At 44.4% G+C, this 23,184-nt stretch overlaps 1 protein-coding gene across 1 annotated transcript; it reads left to right on the forward strand.

Annotated features, from left to right (window-relative positions):
• Window positions 1-1,050: 1,050 nt before the first annotated feature.
• hs3st3b1b (heparan sulfate (glucosamine) 3-O-sulfotransferase 3B1b) lies at window positions 1,051-22,446 on the forward strand (the record flags this gene model as incomplete). The annotated part of the gene is made up of 2 exons (XM_080517084.1): window positions 1,051-1,598; window positions 19,002-22,446. The coding sequence occupies 2 exons, from the start codon at window positions 1,051-1,053 to the stop codon at window positions 19,618-19,620; spliced, it is 1,167 nt and encodes a 388-aa protein (XP_080373210.1). The 3' UTR covers window positions 19,621-22,446.
• Window positions 22,447-23,184: the final 738 nt, after the last annotated feature.

Below are 23,184 nucleotides of genomic sequence, written 5' to 3' on the forward strand. Positions count from 1 at the left end.
GTATACGTACAATTTTTTGTTAACTATTGTATTCTTATCTGACTTTACGCTGCTGTTTAATGACACGACGTATTGCCCTTAACAAACAATTCGTCTCTACTGTTATTAGTTATTTTACATTTTATGGATGTTTCATATTTGACACATTATGACCATGCAAGACCTAAAAAAAACCACCTTGTACTTTGTAAGGTTTTTTTCTTTCTCTTTCCAGTTCGAAAGCCTGGATTATGTCCTAACAGAGTAAAATATTTTATCCAGGATCACTGAGACTGAAACTTTCACATGTGCATCACATATTTTATTAAATTGATAATCTTAAAGATCTGCTGAATGGTTTTTTTTTTTTTTTTTTTGGGGGGGGGGGGGGGGGGGGTGAAATTATCTTTGGAGCTTATTTTACACGTTTTTTAAATAAACTTGAGTGGAAACGACCTGACTATTACAATAAAGCTATATGAAGCCTTTAACGTGTCTTAAAGTCATCATGGACTCGGGAAACTGGAGTTAATTGCTGAGTTGGAAACTTTTCCAAACTCTCCGCGGCGTCCCGCACACGCTTCATTTCCATAAAGAGGGTCCCACGGCCGGTGCCGCCCACTCCCGCTCCCGATTGGTCCTCGTTGATCCACACGCGGCTGCAGGTTCGTTTTCCGACCAGCTGATTGGCTGCTTGCCGCTGTCAGTCTCCGCCATGTGTCTGTATAAGGCCCGGAGCTCCTGCAAGGAGCTGAAACAACCGTGAGATGAAGCTGCAGGAGCGCGTCAGTGCGCCTCACGCAGCCCACTAGTTCTCAAAGATTTGACCAATTATGACTGCAAACCCCTCTCTTGCCTTCTCATCCCTGGATATGCTCGTATTTTCCAACATATTTGGCTTAGTTTTGGCTTGATTTTGAATTTAATTTTTTTTGTCTTTGTCGGTGCGGTGCGCGCAGTTTTTAAAGGGGGGGGAGCATGTGCGTAATTTTGCGTGGATTGCAGAAGGTGCCAAAGAGGGTGAGTTAGGCGATATGCGCCGCTGGGACATGAGCGTCACCCGAAAGGCTTATGGAATATAGCCCGGTGTGCCACAGCCTGTATGCCTTCTGGTCCAGCCCCGTGAAGAAGAAGCTCGTCCTGCTCAGCATCATGTTCCTGCTCTGGGTCTACATGCTCTACTCCTGCGTGGGCTACTGCGCCACGGTGCCAAGTGCGGTGGCGGAGAGTCACCGGGGCCGGGACGCCGCCGGTTCCAGGACGGGAGAGGGCGGCAGGGGAGACGGTCTGGTGTCCCGACTGCTGGCCAAGCCGCAGCCCTGGGAGGATATCGAGAGCGACTACGAGGAGCCTTCCATCAGGACCGGCGCGTCCAGAGACCTGCTGCTCACTAACGAGCCGGACGCGGACTGGGAGCGAGCCCCGGAGCCCAGCGCCATGTCCAGCTTCTCCAACGGCTCCGGGAGCAAGAAGCTGCCGCAGGCGATCATCATCGGGGTGAAGAAAGGAGGCACCCGGGCTCTGCTGGAGTTCCTCCGGGTGCATCCGGACATCAGGGCCGTGGGCGCGGAGCCGCACTTCTTCGACCGCAACTACGACAACGGCCTGGAGTGGTACAGGTAAAAAACAAACAAACAAACAAAAAAAACTCCTTTTTTTTACTTTAAATGATAAGTTAAATACAGGAGGAACAACATTTGGAAGGTTCATTCATCTACTTTCAAAGATAAAATGAAATAAATAAAAGAATCTGTGCGCAAAGGAACAACGAATTAAAAAAACACAAATAATCCAAACGCATATTTGTTACATTTTCCTTCAAGTGCTTTTATTTTCCACATTCCAGTAATGTAATTGCTCGCTAATTGCCTCCAATTCGGACATCATAAACGCTTCATATCACATCTTAACTAAAACCACACGTTTGTTTTTTTTCATTTCCAATTTAATGTAATTTCTTTAAACGTATATGATGTGTGGGAGCTGCTTGTTTGTAGCCTTTGTTCTATTTATTGGCCCACGGATTTCTTATTTCTTTCTTTTTCTTTCTTTTTTAATTAAGTGTTCATTTTGAGGCTTGATTTTTATCTGTAGTTTAGTTTTGAGGGATTTGGCTCTTCGGAGAGGCTGGCGGCGCGTTTCTGCGATGCGCAGTGATCTCTGTTGGAGAGAGCGCAACACTGCAGCTGCACCGCCTGTCTGTCAACCTACTTTGGATTTAACGGCATTTTTACACATTTGAGTGAATTATATCGCCTTCATTTTGCCTTTACCAATGCATTACAGTAGCTTCTGGTTTAAAAATCCGATCCAAGCTTCATGCGTAATTTGAAGAAGTGCGCTTTGATACTACCCAGGTTGTTTGCGTTATACAAATAAAATTATTCAACATTGTGAGAGCAGATCTGAGACTGAAAGCTGGTGGATTATTTTCTAATTTTTTAAATTTAAATCCTGTAGCAGATTTAAGGTTTTTAGACTTGGTCGATGGGCTCCGCAGGCCCTCATAGCCCAGGTTGCAAAGGAAAAACGATCTACAAGACAAAAGAACAAAACCCCAACTCGATGAAGGTCTCAAGAGGCCAACAGAATCACTTTATCCTGCACATTTACATCACAAAGTGTTGGTGTAACAAGCTGAAGGACTGCAGAGCTTAATGACTGTACTCCTGAGGCAGAAACGTATCATTTAAGCAGCTTTTAGTTGTGCACACGATCCACTAGTTTAAAGTCTTGCAGGGAGTTTCATCAATGTTTACAGGAATAATCCAGGTCAAACGGTGCTTGATAAATTGCTCCTGCACAAATCAATACATTGGCTGGTGTGTTAGCTGTTTCCTTTTCTTTTTTGTAAACTTCTCCAAAAACTTCAATAAAATTCTAATTTTTATGATTAACTCTAAAGTAGACTCTCATATTTGAAGGAACTGGGTCATTAATGTCCAACTGATTGGAAAAAGTGTTGGCAGTGGTAAAATTACAGACAACCAGCTTTTTTTTAATATATAATTTGCTTTCTTTGGTCAAATCTTTGATTTACTGCATCCAGACCTAAAAGAATGTTGACTTTCACCTACTGCATTTCCAACTGTAGAGGAAAAAGTCATTTTTCAAGCCTGGAGTTGTTTTTCTGACGGCCTGCGAAGACAACAAGCTGGAAGCTGTTTGTTTTGTCCATTGGAAACTGTATTTCAGCCATTGTAAAAGTCTCGATAATGCTTGTAATTTGAGCAATTTTACGCTTCGGCGGGATTTTGTAAACAGCCGTGGTTTTTTTGCTAAATACATTTTTTCCTGTGATAGAGGTTTACCGAGAGTGGGGAGCAAGTTGGAAGTTTCTCATGAGAAACTTTGTCCACCAGCTGCTTCATGGAGATCTGCAGTTCAGAGAGGAGAAATCAGACTTATTATTTTTTTCCTCCACAGGGAAGGTAACGGCTGATCTTGGGAGAACCTGTATTGAAATTTGTTCTTTGGACTTCAGATGTGACAGACAGTGATGTGTTTGTGTGTCTGTTGTGTAACTCATCTCTTGTTGTTTGTCCTTTTTGCACAATTGGCCCTGTGAACACACACACACACACACACACACACACACACTACCCCCCCTAACATGCACACATTTCGAGCTGGAATGCCACCAACTAAAAGCGGCCATAGAGTGAGCAGAAAGGGAGAAAGGAAACCGAGAAGCAGAGGGAGAGAGAGAGTTTTCAAAGTGAAAGGAAGCGGCAATAACAAGTGTGTTTTTTTTTGTTTGTTTTTTTTGTGGATTTGTGATGTAGTTTGACAGTTTTTATTTGTGCTAAAGACAAACGCATGATTCATGCTTTTGACCGAGGGGTCCTCGTATCAGGAGGTACACATTTTCACAGTGAGGTCATGCATGAACTTGCTCCAAGGAACACACACACACACACACACACACACACACACACACACACACACACACACACACACACACACACACACACACACACACACACACACACACACACACACACACACACACAGAAAGGGCCGATGTGAACATTCACGATTTTCCTATGCACCTGTTTTATGGCGAGAGTGTTAAACGTTTTTATCTGATAGCAATGAAAAATATGCCGAGCTGATAATGTGCCTGATGTTTCGCACACGTCATAATCGCAGAAGTTCAACTCGTGTGTTTGAAAACTCACTTTTTCCCCCCCCTTTTAGCTTAGTCACATTTTAATATCTGAAGACCACTAAATACCATTTCTACATCTTAAAAGCTTTTTAAAAGTGACATTTTCATCCAGGATTTATAGTTTAAAAATAAAGTTATTAATGTACGCCTTTATGCTTTCTCATATTATAGCCTACTAGATATTAATGTCCTGCAACAAATCCTGTTTTCAGAATATTGCTATGTTGCATTATTTTTCCAGTAAATCTTTATTGGAAAACTTTTTTTCCACATATAAACCTAAAACTAATGAACCAAAGCCACTTGAGATATGCCTTCATTATACCAGCCTTAAAGGCAAGTTTATAATATCATATTGTCCTTTACAATCACTTTCCTCAATTTTTTAAACCAGTTTTTCTTATTTTAATGTGTTGGATTTTCCATTAGGATGATATATTCCTAAATTTTTAGATTCTTTGTTTGACTTTCCTAACTTCAATTGCTTTCATACTTGGTCCCAGCAATACTTTCACCTGATATTTGTCATTCTTTGGGACAATTTACTAAGATATAGGACCAAATGGCTCATGGGGAGTTCATATTCAAATATTTGTCATCATTTGTTGAAAAAAAATTAAATTTCCTTACAAATATTAGAATGATCCCACAAAATGTCCAGTTTTTCCAGATGACCTGTTATTTGAAATAGTTTTTAAGTTGTTCGAGTTAAAATAAAAGAAGGGTTGAATGTTGTTCATTTGCACCTGCTGAATTTCTAATCCAGCATATAATTTGTTCAAAGCAATCGCATGTATAGAGCTTTGTATGTATGTACTAATTCGGTTCGATTAATAGAATATCATATTTACAAACTGGGAAGCAGAGTGAAAATGTAACATTTCATCTTTTGTCTTTCTTGAACCTTTGTAGAAGTTTTCTCAGAGTTCAAATTCATAGGAAATCTTCCCGGCTTCACTCCCAGTCTGACTAAATATTAAGTGACTAGTCTGAAGGAGTATGCCGTCGTCCCCCCCGAGTGATTTTTTATTTACTCCTAACTCTTGTTGACTGCGGCCCCGGTCTCGTCCCGTCACTCTGTGGTGCGTGTTTCTCTCTTCATATTCCGTTTAGCCCGATTGGCTCTGAAGGGGCTTTGATATGTAATTACTGTGCTGTGGTTTTGCTGTCGTGTCGCGGGCTCTGGTCTCAGCTCGCTGTCGGTCCGGGCGGTGTTGACTCCGCTGCTCCTCCCTCGGAGTCCGGGCTTCTCACACACACACACACACACACACTGGGGAGAGTTTATGGGTGTGTGCTGGCATGGCTTCTGTGCTTCACCGTTGCACTGAAGTCTTTAGTAATGTGAGCGTTTGGATTTTGTTGGATCTACGTACCTAAACGTTAAACATTTGCTTCTCTTTGTGGATTTCCATAAACTCGTGTGTCGTACAACATTCGTGACTTAAATGTACAACTCTGCTATGTGGTGTGTAATCAAAGATTTGCTTTGTTGAGAGGTTGTTGAGATTCAAAAACATCAGTATAAGCTAGTTTTCGGCCGAGTGTGTCACGTTTCGAGTGAAATCGCATCACTTTTAAATTTTCATTTACACAGCAATGTTTTGAAAACTATGTCGTTTTCATGTTGGGGCCACCAGTGGGTGCTGTTGTTTGTTTTTGTAATGAAATCACACACAGAGAGAAGAATTCGCTATAAACATTAACAATGGGAGAACACAGACGTCTGTATGGACTGACGGCCAGGTTGGATTGTTGTTATGGTGACTGTCGACTATAAAAACTGAACAAGTCCCAGGAGAATATTGACTGGGAGTCATGACTCTCTGAACAAAACATTGTTGTCATTGTCCATCTACTGAGCATGTGCAGAACAAAAAGTTGCATTTTCAGTGGCTCCGGCCACTGCAGCGATGTAACCGGATTCCCAAAATGCCTCCAAAGTTTTGACTTTTCTCTTGTGTAAACGTGGCCCCAGTGCAACAATACTGCATTTGTCCCTTTGTGGCGCTATCGGGCGTGGGGCTGCTTGTGGAAGTGTCCGTTATCCCCCCCCCCCCCCACACTGCTGGTTTTGTGGAGGCCGAGTCAGTCTGTAGCTCCCGTCCATGTCGGGGACAGTTCTGGATGGCTGCACGTCCCTTTATCTGCTCGCCACAGGGGCGCTCCTATTTCCACGTAGGTGACCCGTCCGCTCTCTGTTGCCCTCCCTCCTTCCTTCCCTCCTTCCTTCCTCCTAATGGCCAGAGAGGCCACCTGGCTCCATAGAGCGGCAGCGAAAGGCGTCAAGACACCTACCGCTGATGTTTGCATACACGGGATGTTTTGTGTAAAGCCAGCGGGCGCAGAGGGGGTCATTCAACAATTGCGTGGCTGTGACAGGCTCAGCTGTGAAGCCAGAAATAATCTTCGGTGGAAACGGAGCAGCCTGCACAAATACGGTCACGGCCCGTCTCCGCTGGGATGGCTGGTATTGATCGGTCAGGCTTGATTGGAGGTAATGTGTAGAGATGGGTTAAGGGCCTTTGGCTGGGGGTCAGACCCACGCCCGCTTGTTGACAGGCTCTGCGTGCTGACCATCTGCAGAGTTCTCGAAATGCTGCAGGAAGCTACAAGCGCCACTGGGGATTTTATGGCCTGTTCATTAAATAAAAAGTAGTTTTTTTCTTCTTCTTCTTTAAACCTCTCGAAGGGTCGTAAAATGCCGGGGATTTCTCGGAACAAGAAGCGGTGAAAAGTAAAAAGGTGGAGGAGCTCTTCTCCTGTTCTCACTGTGGCGAAGACGGTGGTGAATTTGATGATCAGATCTTTTGGCTCTGTCAATTGTTTCCTGATTCCTGGAAGTCCACAGCTCCTTGGGGACGTGGCGCCCGGCCAGCCATCCGTACAGCTGACAGCAGGTTCCCATCCGCTGCTCGGAGGGCCGGCAGTTTTGAAACTGTGCCGCTGTGTTGGCTAAACTTCCACCTCCAGTTCCCAAATGAGGGGAACTCTTTGCTAATGGCGCCGTGTTTTTCCCCTCTCGGTTCCTCCCTCCAACAACGGCCTTAAAATCCCGCGCAGAAAGGCCTTTGTCCTCCCTCCAGCTGTGCACTTGCACCGGCCGAAGTGTAACAATAGTGTCACATGTCACGCATGGTTTCGCTCAGTCCTGCTGCAGGCCTGACTGACCGGCTCCGTCTTTGGTCGGCGTGGAGGGACGGAGGCCCTCGCTCCCCGCTGCCTAAGCTGCCGTGGCCCATTGGAGAGAGAAAAGGCGTCTTTCATCCCCGAATTACAAGCGTTTAATAGTGGAAGGAAAAGACCTGTGGAGAGGGGAGTGGCGGCGCCGTGCTGTGGCGCCCGGCCTCACGTACTTCCTCCAGTTGGTGTCCACTCGGCATCACAGCAGTGGACGCAATATGGCCGCCGCGGAAAGCAGGATGTTTCTGTGTGGAGTTTGCATGTTTCCTTCTGTTTAGCACACGGGCTATACTCTATAGATTGATAATATTTAACATCGGTTAAAAGAAAATAAGGACGAGAACTTCCAGATTTGGTCGTCCAGTGTTAAAATCCAAGTTGCATAGCAGCGAAGTTGTACCTGGGAAAAAAAGCAACGGCGAGATGCTCGACAGTCGTAATGGTGCATGTTTACCCCCTCGATGCTGCTGCTTCCTTCCCTCCTCCAGTTTACAAACCCTCCCTCTGTGCGACGTGTGAATTAGTCCTGATTTAATGAGGTGATCATTTGGTTGTTGTTAAAGATGTCAGAACATAACCAGACATCCTCCCTCCAGGCTTAATGGTCATTCATGGCTGCTAAATAAACATTCTTTGGCTGTTTAAAGAGTTTCCCCAGGAGGCCAGGGGGGAGAACACTCTCAGGTTCGTACGGTTTTGTTAGTGGGTTAGTTAGTGAGTTAGTTAGTTACTTTGTTCAACTGGCACTGCCCAAAGAGAAGAAAAAAGTCTTGGTGGAAGAGTTGGAGGAAGAGAAGAAAACTGATGACGGTGAACCTGTGAAGCTTCACTTGTCCCAGGTATTAAATCCCAGAGGTAGCCATTAGGGTGTTAGAGAGTGTGTCTGCCTCTGGGAACGAGGAACACGTACACACACGCACACGCACACACACACGGGAGGAAAGACGGAGAAAGAAAGTGACAAAGGTCTCCCGAGGTTTCCATCAGGCTGGCAGTAAAAAGAGCAGAGCTCATTAGGAGCCCCGAGTTGTCTCTTTTCCACGGCGGCTGCTTCGACACCACTCACTCACTCCATTTAGATGTTGGTCCCAGAGTGCTGCCGGCTCCCTCATAAGAGGCGTGAGGACACTTCAGCTCTACTCCGAGACAAACCGGCCAAACTCCACTTGCTGCCAATTATTTTGGACAGCGTGTAGATTTCTTCTCTCCTCTTCAACTGCTCTCTGTAGTCTGAGGAGGCTTCAGCTCCTCCTCCGGTACAAACGGGCCATCCAAAGGCCGGGGATCGCTTCATATATATGGTATTTTGTAAAAATCTGAGTTTAAACGGGAAGTCAGTGTAGCTATTTGTTGTGTTGTACCTCAGACTGCTCGATATCAGGTTGTTGAGTATTGTGATGAGATCTGATTGGATAAATACATGCCGACCTGAGCATACGGAGTGTGGAAATGTGATTAACATTCAAGTAAAAATAGATTTGTGCATACTATCACAGTAAAGACATACTGTGCAATCTCAATTATCACGATGCACATTGTTGTAATCCAGATGTCAGGAAGTTGGATAATTGGAAAAATCGATCACATACTGCTTAAAAATCACATTTTTCTGTGTAGAGAACAATCAGAATTTACAATGATATCGTTTATTTTGAGAGGTTGTCGTGTAAATGTTAGAATTCTACAAACTGAAATATTTCAGCTTAAGTGTAGACCAGAAGAGGATGTAATCCAGCGATTTGCACGGCCACCATCCACCCCGACCACCTCCCCCATGCAATATTCATTGTTTGTGGACTAAATAAGTATAACCAGAACATCAAGCCTTTTTTGAGCACATTGCACCTCATTGTGACTAAATCAGGTTTTATGGAGTGTAATATCTCTGTTTTTATCTTGATTGTGCTTGGAGATGTTTTGAGGAAACTCCCATTTTGGCTCAAATCCACAGAAAAGAGAAGGATTTCCTCCAGTGCCGTTTCCATCTCCGAGAGGAGCGGGCTAATCTTCGCGACGGGTGCTTTCGTCACTCAATACGGCTAATTACATGTTTGCTGGCGAGGCGGGCCGTGCGCAGGAATTCATAAACCATTAACCTGCCAGAACAGCTGCGGCGTGGGTATACGCAGACAAAATGATAGCCCCGACACTGCAGGGAGATGGTTTTCTGCTCCGTGAGTGACACTCGGCGGCGAGGAAATCCCCCCCGTTCGGCCAGGCGCACTTTGTAGTTCACCTGTCTCCGAGAAAGGTGTGCAGGCAGTTACGGATGACAGCCAATTCAAACAGGATGCAAAGCAGCTCGCTGGCTGCCTCCCTCCCTCCGTCTGCCTGCCTGAGTGTGTGTGTGTGTGTGTGACTGTGTGTGTGTGTGTGTGTCTGGGGAGTGGGGGGTGGTGGCATGTATGTTCTTCTGGAGTCTGTTTCATCTTTTATTCATCTCTGCTGTAGCTAGATCAAGGAGTCATGTGCCTCTTGGTGCATGTCAAGTGTCAGGAAATCAGTCAGAATGGCTGATTCTGCACACAACACACACACACACACACACACACACACACACACACACACACACACACACACACACACACACACTCATACACTCAGTCTCCACCTGCAGCTCTTCATTGTTGTCTTGTTGTGTTTTTTTTCCCCCCCTCCCATCTTTTCACGGTTCGGAGGTTTATTTCGTCCGAGCTGTCAGTTGGCTTCTCCTCCGATACTGATGGAGTGGAGGAATGTGAGGCTCGCTTCAGGCTAACACCTTCAGCAAACACACTCGGCAAACACATTGATTACCGAGGATTAACAACACTCAATGTGTGTTGTGTTAACCCTTCATTTAACTGACATTTTGAACCCGAAGTCGTTTTTGAAGATCGGCACGTCATTCTATTATAAGAAGATTTCTACTTCAAGAATCAGTATAAAGTTGCTGTCAGAATAATTTACAAAATCAAATATATTTTACCATTTCCAGGTAAAGTTTTTTTAAATGGGCTTTCGGATGACTCTGATACAATATACAACACAATAAGAAACATGGTGTCACTTGCAGTTCTTTGATATATTAACTCCACTTTGGTCAAACACAGTGGTGTTTATGCTAAGAAAGTACGATCACCTTCGACGAAAACACAAAGAGATGCTCGAAAAAGGATTAAGACATCTTTATTGTTTAAGGGTTCTAAAAAATATATATATATTTTCCAGCATCTCTGAGACTGAAGACGAATAAAGAGCATGTGAATTCATGAGGGGAGAGGAGGAGGTGTAGCTGCTTTCCGCTCTCCACCGTCGCTTTTCACCAACTCCTCTGTTTTATTTATGCCACATGGTGGGCTCGCTCTCTCGCTCGCTCGCTCGCCCGCTTCGCTGCAGGGTTATTAACACTCTGTAATTCCAGGCAGCCATCTATGGCCACAGGCCGTTTGTGGTTCCAGGCCTGAAAAAAAAAAAAATCCACACATTCTTTCGTTGCTTTCCGAAGGTGCCGAACAGCAACAAATACACTTGAAAACAGATTTTCCGAATGAGGGAGAGAAAAAAATAAAGACAGTTGCTTATAAAATTGAATAATTCGTGCTCGTCACGCCTCCGCGGCGCTGCACAGGAGAAGACGACCACTATGGTATCGGGAGAGGAATGTCTCAGCCGGAGTATTTTCAGGATGTGCTGTAACAGTCTTGACATGTCGTCTATGACATTTTATATGGCGGGTTTCTTCTCTATTTATTTATTCTGCCTTGCTGGTGTCTGATGTTGTCTCCAAAACCCGTCTGGAAACGAGCCCAAGACCAACTCTGGATGGTCGGCGACCGCGAGACCCGGCTTCCCTTCCATGACTCTCTCCGTCTTTGTTGATCCACGTCGTCTCTTGTCATTCGCTCTCAATCTTTTATTCACAATCTTAGAAAAAAAACAAAACAAAACAATGATCCACTCTGGTGAAGCACAAACGCCCGGGCGGTAAAAAAGAAAACTCTCTTCTCTGGTGGAGCGTGACTCCCTGGTCTCGGCGTACGATGATGGATGGACGGGTCTGCGTCGGTCGGGTTCACAGATTTGTTTACTCGGAGGGTCAGTAGATTCCCAGGCTGGAGTTCAGGGTCTGAGAGCCGCATTCATCCGCCCGGATCGAGAGTTCGGCTCCGGCTGCAGAGTTTAAGGTGTCAAAAGAGTCACGGAGCAGGAAGCGGGACGAGCCACGAGCAGTTTACAGGCAGGAGGTTTCACAGTGGGAAAGATTAAAACAGATTCATTTTGCTCTGACCTTGGGCCCGGTTGGGAAGTCTTCCAACTTTTTCCCACTTGATAAAGAGCTTGGCAAATTTTTCAATCGTAATGATGTTTTTTTTTTTCACTTTGTAGCTCAAATGAATGGAAAAGCTCTTTTTAGGAACAATGGTAGCAAACCTTATTGAACAAAATTTATGATAAACAATTATCTGTAGCACGGGTGTCAAACACATTTTAGTTCAGGGACCACATATGGCTCAATTTCATCCTGGTTTTCTTTCGATGTGAAGCAGAGTATACTTGGTCAAAATCTCAATATTTCAGCAAATATTACAGGAAATTACTAGTATCTGAAAATAAAGCCAATTTCAATGATTCCTTCTGCAAAATGTAGAGACATTTTCAAAAACATTCTCCAGTAGCTGGTGCATTATGCATGTTTTTAAAAAGCTCGGGTCTGGGTGTGTTGTGTCTATTAGGCTTAAAATATTTGTTTAAAAATCTATGTGTTCTTTGAGTTATTTGCGATTTTCTTGGTGGTTTGTGATTGGAGCTTTTTGTGGGCCGGTCTTGAGCCACAAACTTTATGTTTGACACCACTATTACTTTCATGTGACTGGTTCGAAGATTTCTTCCAGTTTGCAGAACAATACAATGAACAATTAACATTTATGTTTTATAATGTGAAAAAAGAGTAGTTTAATCCCATACTTGGAGCACCAAAGTGCTCATCCACTCTTTATCTTAAGATAATCCACAGCGTCGCTGTTGTTTCGGCACAAATTGTCCATTTAGTCAAGCAACAAAGACGGGAGTACAAACAGTCTGCAGTGGCACCATTTATAGTGACAACAGCCTTCTGGGTAATCTGAAGGAGCCATTTAGCTGTCCTCCTTCGGGCAGCGTGATATGCCCCATCATCTCGGTCTGAGTGAGTGATACTAGGCCAGCCTGCATTATTAATCCTTTTAGTGGGCAGATGATTCGGAGGGGCTTTCACTCAGCCACCTTCCCGAGTTTCCAGTTGACACCATTATCCAGTGAAGCGGCGGGTCTGTGAGGCTGCGACGTCGCTCAGGGCGTGTTCACACAGCCAGCGTTTCAAGTGGAAACGCAACATTTGGGTGCTCGATGACAGTGCTCAGATTCACTGAAGATGCAACTTTTTGGAAACTGTTCCCGAAGGTGGAACTTTAAAAAAAAAAAAACATTGACGTGTCAACGGGTGAAAACCAAACTTGCTGGAAACGTCTTACTGTTGACGCTGCTACCGTGTATGCACAGGTTTCAAAAACCTTCCCACACCGTCTTCGTGGAATTGGGGGAAAGCACAACTTTTTAAACATTTTTACTCCGTCTCCATGGAAACAGGGGAAAATGCAACTTTTTGAAAATGTTCCCACTACGTCTCAATGAAAATGAGGGAACGCGCAATTGTTTGAAAACGTTCTCACTCTTATCTCCATGGAAGTGGGGAGAAGTGCAACTTTTGTGAATTGCTGCTACTGGAGGACCTTAGAGTTCATCCACTGCTTGAGTTACTCCAAGGGGGTTGAATATTTCTGATCTCCACCGAAAGTCATCACACAGACAGATTAATGGAGCTACACAGAGACTCCCTTCAGAAAGCTTGCTCCTGCGAAATGTCCATCACGGGCAGGAATCTCTGCTTCTTCTCAGCCAGGAAATGAAGTGTCGGGATGGGTGCAAGAGGCCACACACAGTAACACCTGGCCTCCACTCGGAGTGCTCCGGAGAGACCGGATGAAGCTCCTCGGAGCTCTTCTCCCTCCATGTCCCTGCCGCCTGCTCCATAAACCATCCTCCTTTTATTCTTTTAATTTACAGCCAAAGCCATGCTCTGCGGTCAAACGTAATGTCAGACTCCAGGCACTCGGCAGTATATTTCAAAACGCTTGGCTTCTGTACCGGCGTAAGTAGTACTTTGGAAATATTCAGAGTGCAGCGTGCACTCCTTCCCCCAGCAGGAGCCAAAGTGGTGTGTGTGCTTGTGTGCGCACGCATTTGGGTGAAAAACGTTTTGCTTTGAATTATTTTCCAGGTAGAATATAAAGGATGGATATTGGAGAAAAAAAAAGTGTATTCGTCCCGTTGAGAAAATTCAACTTTTCTATTCATTAACGCATTCTGGGCCGTCACGGTGCTGTACCCATGGAGCTGCTGGGGGGGGTGGGGGGTGGGAGGGGGTCAAAGGTCATGCTCAGGGAGCCACAGCAGGAACCTGCAGTGGGATTTCAATCCCAAGTGCGCTTCACCTTCCCCGAGAATGGTGTAGTGTCGATCAGGGGTGTCAAACACAAGGCCCGTCAGCCAAAATTGTCAACTTTTCACATCGTGCTGCTTGTTGTCAGCAGTGTTTAGTCGCTCTAATTCCAAACGCATTCGACTGCGAGCGAACAAAGTGGCCCTCCAGATTCTTATCGACCAATAAGGGAGAGACATGTTTCTTTGTGTTTCCTGAAAATGCTTGGCCAGTGGCCTTCAAGTAAGAGGCCTTTGGGGAAGAAAGGAAGTCTTTCACTTCCACTCCTTCCCTCGCGTCCCCCATCTCACTTCTGAAGTGTCACTTTGGTAATCAGAGACCGAGCTCCTGTAGCCCAGGGTCGAATGAACCTCGCAGGTCAGTGGAAAAGCGATTAGGGCAGAGAATAGAAGTGGAAATTGTGTTTGATGTGAATAATATTCAGGCTTTGTTGCATGTTTGAGTGGAATACGGCAATCTTTGTCTTTTTGAATGTTCGAGTTGGGTTCGGTTGTCCCATGTCAAATTTATTCAGTCATTTTCAAGAGAAAACCGAACTTTTGTATAATGTTTGGGTGTTTGTTTAGGCAATAATGGTGCACAATGCTGCTGAAAATTTTCAGAAAACTGCTCCCAAGGTGGAACTTTTTGAAAACTCCACGGCTCCGTGTAGACGGCTGAAAACGCAACCATCTCCATTTTTCTTGAAAACCTCTGACTGTCGCCATGGAAATGGAGGAAAACAACTTTTTGAAAACGCTCCAACTCTGTCTCTGTGAAATGGGGGAATATACAACTTTTCTGAAACATTGCTGCTGCACATGTGCATGGCTATTGTGTATAGTTCTTATGCACATGCCCGAGTAAATAGACAGTGAAAACGAGTCCATACTCTCCTGGGACGTAGTTTTATAGTTGACAGTCACTGTAATAACAATCTGTCTTGATCGACTGTCAAACGAATGTCTGTGTCCTCACCATTAATGTTTATAGTTTATTGTTCTCTGTGTGCATGTGTGTGTGGTTTTGTTACAAAAACAACCAAAAGCCTCGTGGCCTGACAGAAAAAGTCAATTTTTACAAAAATGTTGCCCTGCAGATGCGAAACCTTCCTGAAACGAAATCGCATTAACGATGCATTTTCACTCGAAACATCGGCTTCTAACTGAGGCCTTATTGTGCGCCGCTGTTGAGGATGCTGTTGCCTCCCGTGTGTCTCTTATCCATAGAAACCAGGCTCCAGGTTTTAAATGCCCCAAAGAGTCGCAGCCACACCCTCCATTCGCCGGTGGATACAAAGTGCCCGGTGATTTGCCTGTATTCAAATACCCCGACCTCCATTTGAGATTCAAATGCTTCCGACATGCAGACATGTGACACAATTGAAAACCTTTTATATCAAATATAAAATCCACACACACACCAAATAGCTTCTTCTTTTTTTTTTTTTTTTGGAACTCCCTTTTGTCTTTGAGCAAACGAATCATTTTGTCAGCGATGCTGTGACACAGACGGCTCCGTGGCAGCCCGTTATCATCAAATCAAACGTGACAGGAGGGAGGCAAGACGCATCAGACAGAAATAACCCTTTTCCTGTCGGCAGCGTGGCTCCGGTGGGATGGGGGCTCTTTATAACGCAGGCCAAAGGGCCACTCCGCCGGGCTCCCGTTTGATGCCGCCGTGTGACAAGGGCTTCTGCTTTTCTGTCTTATCACTGTTTTTGGCATGCCTTTCAACTCTGAGATATTCTCAGAGGACAAAAGGTGAAGAGAGGCGCCGGAGGAGGGGGGGGGGGTTTGAAGTACACATATATCATTTGAAAGTGCCCGCAAACAGGAAAGCAGTGTTTTTTTGGGGTCAAGTTTACAGTATTATTGTTTCCCGTGGAGTGTGTGTGTGGAGCGATTGTTCTGGAGGCGGAGGGGGACAGGCTGATGTTTGCGAAGGCAGTTTTGGCACACGCTCTACTTAAGAGCTCTCCAAAAAGGCTTCTCTCACTTGAGGAGGATGGCGAAGTGCTCCACTCGGCCCCTGCTTAACACCCACGTCCTCCTCCTCCTCCTCCTCCTCTCTACCCTGCCCCCAACCTCGCCCCCGGTGCCCTGACCACTGCCCCACTCGGCCCTCCTCTCGGGGACAATGGCTCACTTTCAAAGAAAAGCAGGAAAAAAAAGACGAGCCCAGTGTCACTGAATTGCCTGTTTGCTGACGGGATCTTTAAAAGCGGCACCTCATAAATCAAAAAAGAGCATAATAGGCATTGTTTCTCCCAAGAGCTACTTGTCCCACTAAAATTCCCCCATCTTTTCTCCCCTTCCCAAGAGTTTGCAAGTGAGTGGGCAAAGTCGGAGATCGAGATTTTTTTTTATTAGCGAGGGGGCCTCCTCTCGTGGATCTGCTGCCTTTCATGGGTTTCCCCCTCCACTTCTTGACCGTCCCCTTGTCTTACGCTCCTTCAAACCCCCCCCCCCCCCCCCAAGCACTTGATGTGTTTTCTCCTTCCAAGAATTCCCTTGGCTTGGATCAGCATAATCTATCACTATGCACATTGTAACTCGGACCTCCTCCCCATCTCCGTGCCGCATTGTCATGTTGAAATCGGATTAGATGGGGAGCCATTTGCCTCTTCTGTTTGGCTCCAGACTCTTTTTGTATGTTAGCACAAGGAACGACAAAAAAGCTTGCGGGCAGTATCACCATTGTGCATCGAGGGAACGACGGAATAGCGCGCAGTTAAAGTCAAGCATGTTTGGGTTTTATCCCTCCCAGACATCCATGAGGTGCTGTAGAAACACTATGAGTTTTGAACGTTCATATGGTGTTTGCATTTAGATCTGCAGAGGCGGTTTTCTGGGTCTGTCATGCTCTTGCGTATCTGTTTTGATTTCAATGGGCTATTAATGAGCTTTTGGAAGCAGCCCTGCTTTCTCCCTCTGATGTGTCACCAATCAAGATGATATTATCATAATTAGATCACTGGCACTGCATTAGGATTACACAAATCTGCCAACACTATTTCCATGAGGCATTTTATAGGTTACCTGACATTACCCTAGGCATTTTATCTTTTCCCTCCCGACCCGCCGCTCTCTTTATGGAGAAATTCTTGTGCGCACACACACACACACACACACACACACACACACACACACACACACACAAAAATATGTGCATTGATGGAGAGCGGATGTTGCATGAATTACCCATGAGGTAGATGGACGTGAACTAGATTCCAGCTTTTAGAGTATATTTCTGAGGAGAAGCAGGCGCTCTGGAGAAGAATTGAGCATGACAGACTTGTGAGTGTACTGAATGTGTTCGGCATTGTAGTTTCCTTGTCTCTTACCTTTATCAGTGTGTAAGCATCCTGGGTAGGATTACAAGGCACATGAATGGGATCCAGGACTGTGGTCTTTTCCGACACAATGGGTGTATCAGTGCTCAAGCCTCAACAACAGAGGTGAGCTTAGAGGTACAAGGGGGATCTTATCCGGGAGAGTGTGCACACCCTGATAGATCATCAGTTATCTTTCGTGTTGTTTTGTTTTTCCTGAATGCTTAGCCCTTGAAAAACTTGCCCCTCCTCCCAATTGGAAGCTCGGGCATTATTTTCGATTCCTGGCTCAGTTTCAAAGGGTTAAGCAGGATAATTGCCTGTTTTGTTTGGGTGTTGGTGTCGGCAATTGTCGTTTTGACCTGGATGATTATCGTTGGTGTCTTTCTTTGATTTAAAACCCTGGCAATGTTTACACCACAATGTGAAAAAAAACATTGATTATACATTTTCATTTCAGAAATGTTTTGCAGTTATATGGCGATGACAGAGATATTAAAATGATGTAGTTTTCATTTAGGGCCACTAGTAGGTGCCGTTTGTTTTTTTTAGTGAAACCATACATACACACATATGCACGCGCACGCAGACAATAATACACAATAAACATTAACAATGGGAGTACATCGTTATTCATATGGACAGACCTGGTTGGATTGTTATTATGGTATAAAACTACAAAGTCCCAGGACAATATGGATAGCTATCTGCTCGCACATGTGCAGCGTTTCAGAAAAGATTCACCATTTTTAAAAAGCTGTTTTTCCAAAGACTCCTTGTCATACAAATGGGGCCTGAGTTTCAGGGAAACTGTCTGTAATCCACCAAGCAAGACGGAGGAAGCTATTATTCTGTCCATATGGTACATAACACAGGCTGTTTTATTCCAGAACAAGGATACAGACCAGGAAAGGTGATCCACATCCCAATGTCAGTCAAAGTGTTCTTATCGCCTCCACCATAATCTAGATCCTGCGGTTGGCCACCGACGGTGAAACCCAACGCCGAGAGAACAGAGTGCACTCGCTTTTCCTTCACAACCAGTTGTTCTCGGGTCCCCGTTGATTATATGTCTGCATGTAACGTATCTGTAGAAGGCCCACCAACCAGCCTTCACCCAAAACCAAACCCACTCTGGTAAAAACAACCCCAACAAAAACCAGATTTGCTTTCTGCAACAAGCCTGATCATCTTTCAGCGCTGTTGCATTTTTTATGTTTCGAGTGGCTGATTGGGGGCGTGGCAGCGTGGCACGACTACGCCTGAGTCAGCAAGGCATCTCGGGTGTATTTTTTTTATTTTTGCTCCAGTTATACAAAAAAAAAAAAGGGGGGGGGAGGGTGGATTGCGATTGAGGCAGACCACTTTGGGACATTGAGGAAATGCAGGCCCGGGGGAAGATAATGGGATTCACACACTGAGTTGATTTTAAGCAAAAACATAGAAGCCTCATAGAAGCAAGTTCAAGTTATCTCGAAAGGGAGAATTTAGGAGTGTGTGCAGGAGTGAGAAAACACAGCTCTTAATCTTTGCAACTTGGATAATTGCAGGTCGGCCATGTTTAGGAATTCCTGTAAACGTTTCACCATGTTTGATTATGCCGTCAATAAGGCTTTTCTGCTTTTTGTCAGGAGTGAGACATCTTATGAGTGAGTGAGCTTGTTGATGCTGGAGAGCTGCCTACACTAATAGGTTTTCAAGCCCTATAATAAGGCTAAACAGGCTCAGTGAGTCATTGATTGCGGAGCACCGTACACTCCATCAACTTGATTACATTATGCAACACTTCCTCTGCCTTACCCTTCTTCTAACCTTCTTTTTGTGCGTTCCTTTAGGGAGCTGATGCCCAAGACCCTGGAGGGCCAGATCACGATGGAGAAAACCCCCAGCTACTTCGTGACCAGGGAGGCTCCGGCCAGGATCTCGGCCATGTCTCGGGACACCAAGCTGATCGTGGTGGTGAGGGACCCGGTCACCAGAGCCATCTCGGACTACACACAGACGCTGTCCAAGAAGCCCGACATTCCCTCTTTTGAGAGCCTCACCTTCAAAAACAGGACTACGGGGCTCATCGACACCTCGTGGAGCGCCATCCAGATCGGCATCTACGCCAAGCACCTGGACAACTGGCTGCAGTACTTCCCCATGGACCAGATCCTGTTTGTGAGCGGCGAGCGTCTGATCAGCGACCCGGCCGGAGAGCTGGGCCGCGTGCAGGACTTCCTGGGGCTCAAGAGGATCATCACGGACAAACATTTCTACTTCAACCAGACCAAGGGATTCCCGTGCCTCAAGAAAGCGGAAGGAAGCAGCAAGCCCCACTGCTTGGGGAAAACCAAAGGACGAACCCATCCAAACATCGACCCTGAAGTGGTGCAGAGGCTACGGGACTTCTACCGGCCGTTCAACATGAAGTTCTACCAGATGACTGGACATAACTTTGGTTGGGATTGATGTGAAAAAAAAACATGAGACTTTTTTTCTTTCTGTCAAGTTTTGTTGTTGAGAAGTTATTTGTTTCCCCCTCTGTAATTCAATGGCAAGATGTGGAGATATTGCTATATATATGTAAAATGTACAGAAATCTATTTTATAATAATTTATTTTTATTTCTAAGCAATTAATTCACTAAGCTGCCTAACCATATTTGTACATAACATCTGACCCACATTTTTTTTTTTTTTAACATTCCTCATTTTAGTTTAATTCTCTTGCTCTTTTTGTGGTTCCTGTAAACTCAGTGGATGCTTTTTTTTTTTTTTCGGTGCTTCATATTGCAGATAATCAGTGGCGATTGAAGTGAAAACTGGGGAGAAAATATGTAAATGCACCATATTACGGGTATGGAGTGCTCACAGAGAAGCGCGGAAACACCCTAACCCATATGCATCCCCGATTATATATGCATCACAGCTTCACTTTCATCCTCTTTAAACCCGTTCTGAGTGCGATTCTTTTATTCGGTGTTTCACTTCCTGTTAAGAGGTTTTTACCCTGCGCTGGCGTATGCCTCAGCAGCGAGTCTCGCATCTCATTCCACTCAATAACAGGTAGATCAATAGGCCTAATTGATACTCATTGTGTCACTCATGCTTAAAGTCTCCAGCTGCCCTTTCGTTCTCGGTGCTCCCGCTGCCCGCTCTAATGAACGACCTATCCATCAAACGTTAAATCCCATCCCGGTCCACGTGAAGGGGCCCATGTTAACATTATGCTGATAGGGTAAAGGTAACTGGCGGATCGATGGAGCCTCCGCTTTGTAACTCCCCCATTATAAGCAGTGCCGGCTCGGAGCCAGGCCGTCCCCTCAGTTCAAAGGTCACGCAAAGTCTCAATCAAATTTGCTGGATCGGTTTCAGTGGGAGCGCGTTCGCCTGCCTCCCCTTTCACCCGCATGAGGCGGCAGAAGCACGTTTGGCAGAAATCAACGGTAAAGATGGGGAAAGATGACAAACCTCAGTGAGTGGGCGCTTTTCAAACACAAAGTGGACCAGACTAAATACATCAAAGCTTCAGGAAAGTCTTTTTTTTTTTTTCCTTTGTGAATCGCCTCAGGCTTTCACTGTCGACCCTCCAGTCTCGTCACAAAAACCTCATGTGCCATCGACCATGGCCTATATACTTTATGCCTTATCCACCCATCATCACCTCTCCACAGCAGATCTAAACTTTCTACTCGTTGCCAAAAAGAAAAAAACAAAAAGAAAAAAAAAAACTTGGGTTGATATCATGTTTCACACAGCTTAGAATCTCTGTTTGTTTTGCATTGCTTTGTAGGTTGGTTTTTTTTTGTCTTTCTACTTGAATTCTTGATATGCAAGAGGGAGAAAATGTGTAGCTATCATTCTTTGATGTGACGTCTTTGCAGCGGGTGGCATGCCACTATCAGGGCACGGGGTGGCGTCGATGCTACGCCGTGCTACGCTAAGCTATGCATGCTCAGTGCGGCGGCCGTTGAGAAAACGCAGGCATATTGAAAGGGATTCTTAGCATTCGGAGAGGGGTTTGTTGTGATCTAGACTGAATGTACACAACCTATCCCCCCACACAAAACATCCCTCGAATCAACGTTGAAGGTCAGATTGCCACTAAGTGAAAAGTTCAGTTTGATTGTCTTTCTGTCCTTTGCAAGTTAAGGAAATGTGCCTCTTCAAGCTATCAATCCAACACAGTCAGCCTGTGTCTGTCACTCAAAGACATGATGGATAATTCACCTCTTTTTTTAAATTTTTGTTGAGAACAGCTGTGTGGTTCAACCTCAAACCAATGGATGTTAGCAGGGGAGATGGAGGCTTGTTGCAAAGTTTTTGTTTTGTTTTTTATTATAAGGTTTTACTATAAGGCCCCGTATACACGACCACAATTTCAAGTGAAAACACAAAATTTTTGTTCCATCTGTTTACACCACAATGGTGCCATTGAAAATGCAGCCTTTTCGAAAACTGCTCCCAAAGTGGAACTTTTTGAAAGACGCTCCATCTCAGTGGAAATGGGCAAAAATGCAACTTTTTGAAAATGCTCTGTCTCCATGGAAATGGGGAAAAGCAATCTTTTGAATCACTATGTCTCATCAGCAAAAATCAGCAAAAACAGAACTTTTCAAAAACGCGGCCAATCTGTCTCCCTGTTAAAGAGTCAAAAACGCAACTTTTCTGACTTTCTTTCTGGCTCACTATATTTTCACAGTTTTCTTGTAAATGTATATCATTTTCAAAACATTGCCACGCAAATGTGAACATTTATGAAACGAAAACACTAAAGTGATGCGTTTTCACTCAAAACGCGGTCGTGTAAATGGGGTCCAACTGAACCCGAGTGATGATACTCTGAGTGAGGAAAGCCTTCATCGCCCTTTCTCTCCTTAGTGCAATGTTTGATGATACAAAAAAAAAAAGCATTTATTGCCTCGCTGAGCAAGCTGTCACCTTCTTGAATGAAAAGTCAGAGGTTTTTTCTCGTGCATTTAAATTTCTGGCTAAGTTTATGTAACAGGGATTATCTGGGGGCGGGGGCAAAAAGAACAACTTGTACTCGTGGGTTACTCCATGTTGCTGCATTGGCTATGGTTGAGTTTTATTCAACCTGTTTTTGAGATCTAAAAAAAATGTTAGAAAAAGTTTGTCTTATCCACATATAATAAGTATTTAGACTAGCAGATCTGTATGTACAAAGATGAAAAAGACATGTAAATCAAGTATTTTGTGGTATGTACATCAAAGGAATTAATTTTACACAAAATGCAAGAGAAAAATGGAACAGATGTTTCTAGACGATTAAATACTGAACATTCATAATATTTCTTTGTATGAAGAAATAAATAAATAAAAAAAATATATATTTTACCAAATCCTGGAGCTTCATTTCCTTGTTTTATTACACACACACACACACACACACACACACACACACACACACACACACACACACACACACACACACACACACACACACACACACACACACACACACACACATTTTAACATCAGGAACCTACTAACAATAAGCTGCAGTCTGGCCCATGAAAGAAAACTTTAATCTTCTTTTTATAGCATATAAGTTTTACACAGATTCCTACAGTTTTTCTTGGGCATCTGAAGATAAGATGCTCTTAAATGAAATGTAAAGAGTGAGTTCATGAAGAGCTTCACTGTGCATATCTGCACTGTTTTCTAACTGTGTATAGAGATAAACCAATGCTATAAGTCATTTTTTTGGCAGAATTCCCAACAGTTGTGGCCAAATAATTTATAGCATTATAATCACTTGATACATCTGTGCGTGACATTAACTGCTATATGGTCCAATTTTTTCTCTAATTTAACACGTACAAATCTGAAATAGCCTTAATATCCTCACCTGCAGTGAGGAAACTTGGTGTAATTTATTTTACTCAAATCTATCTTTGCATTCTCACATTGAATAAAAAAAAAATGCTATGAAATTCTGACCTAGAAAACCCCTTCCTTGCACCTTGAAACTATAATTCCCTGTTTGGTGATTTAAATAATGAAACATCCT

Source organism: Blennius ocellaris (genome assembly GCF_963422515.1).
Source record: "Blennius ocellaris genome assembly, chromosome: 21".
Lineage (NCBI taxonomy): Eukaryota > Metazoa > Chordata > Actinopteri > Blenniiformes > Blenniidae > Blennius > Blennius ocellaris.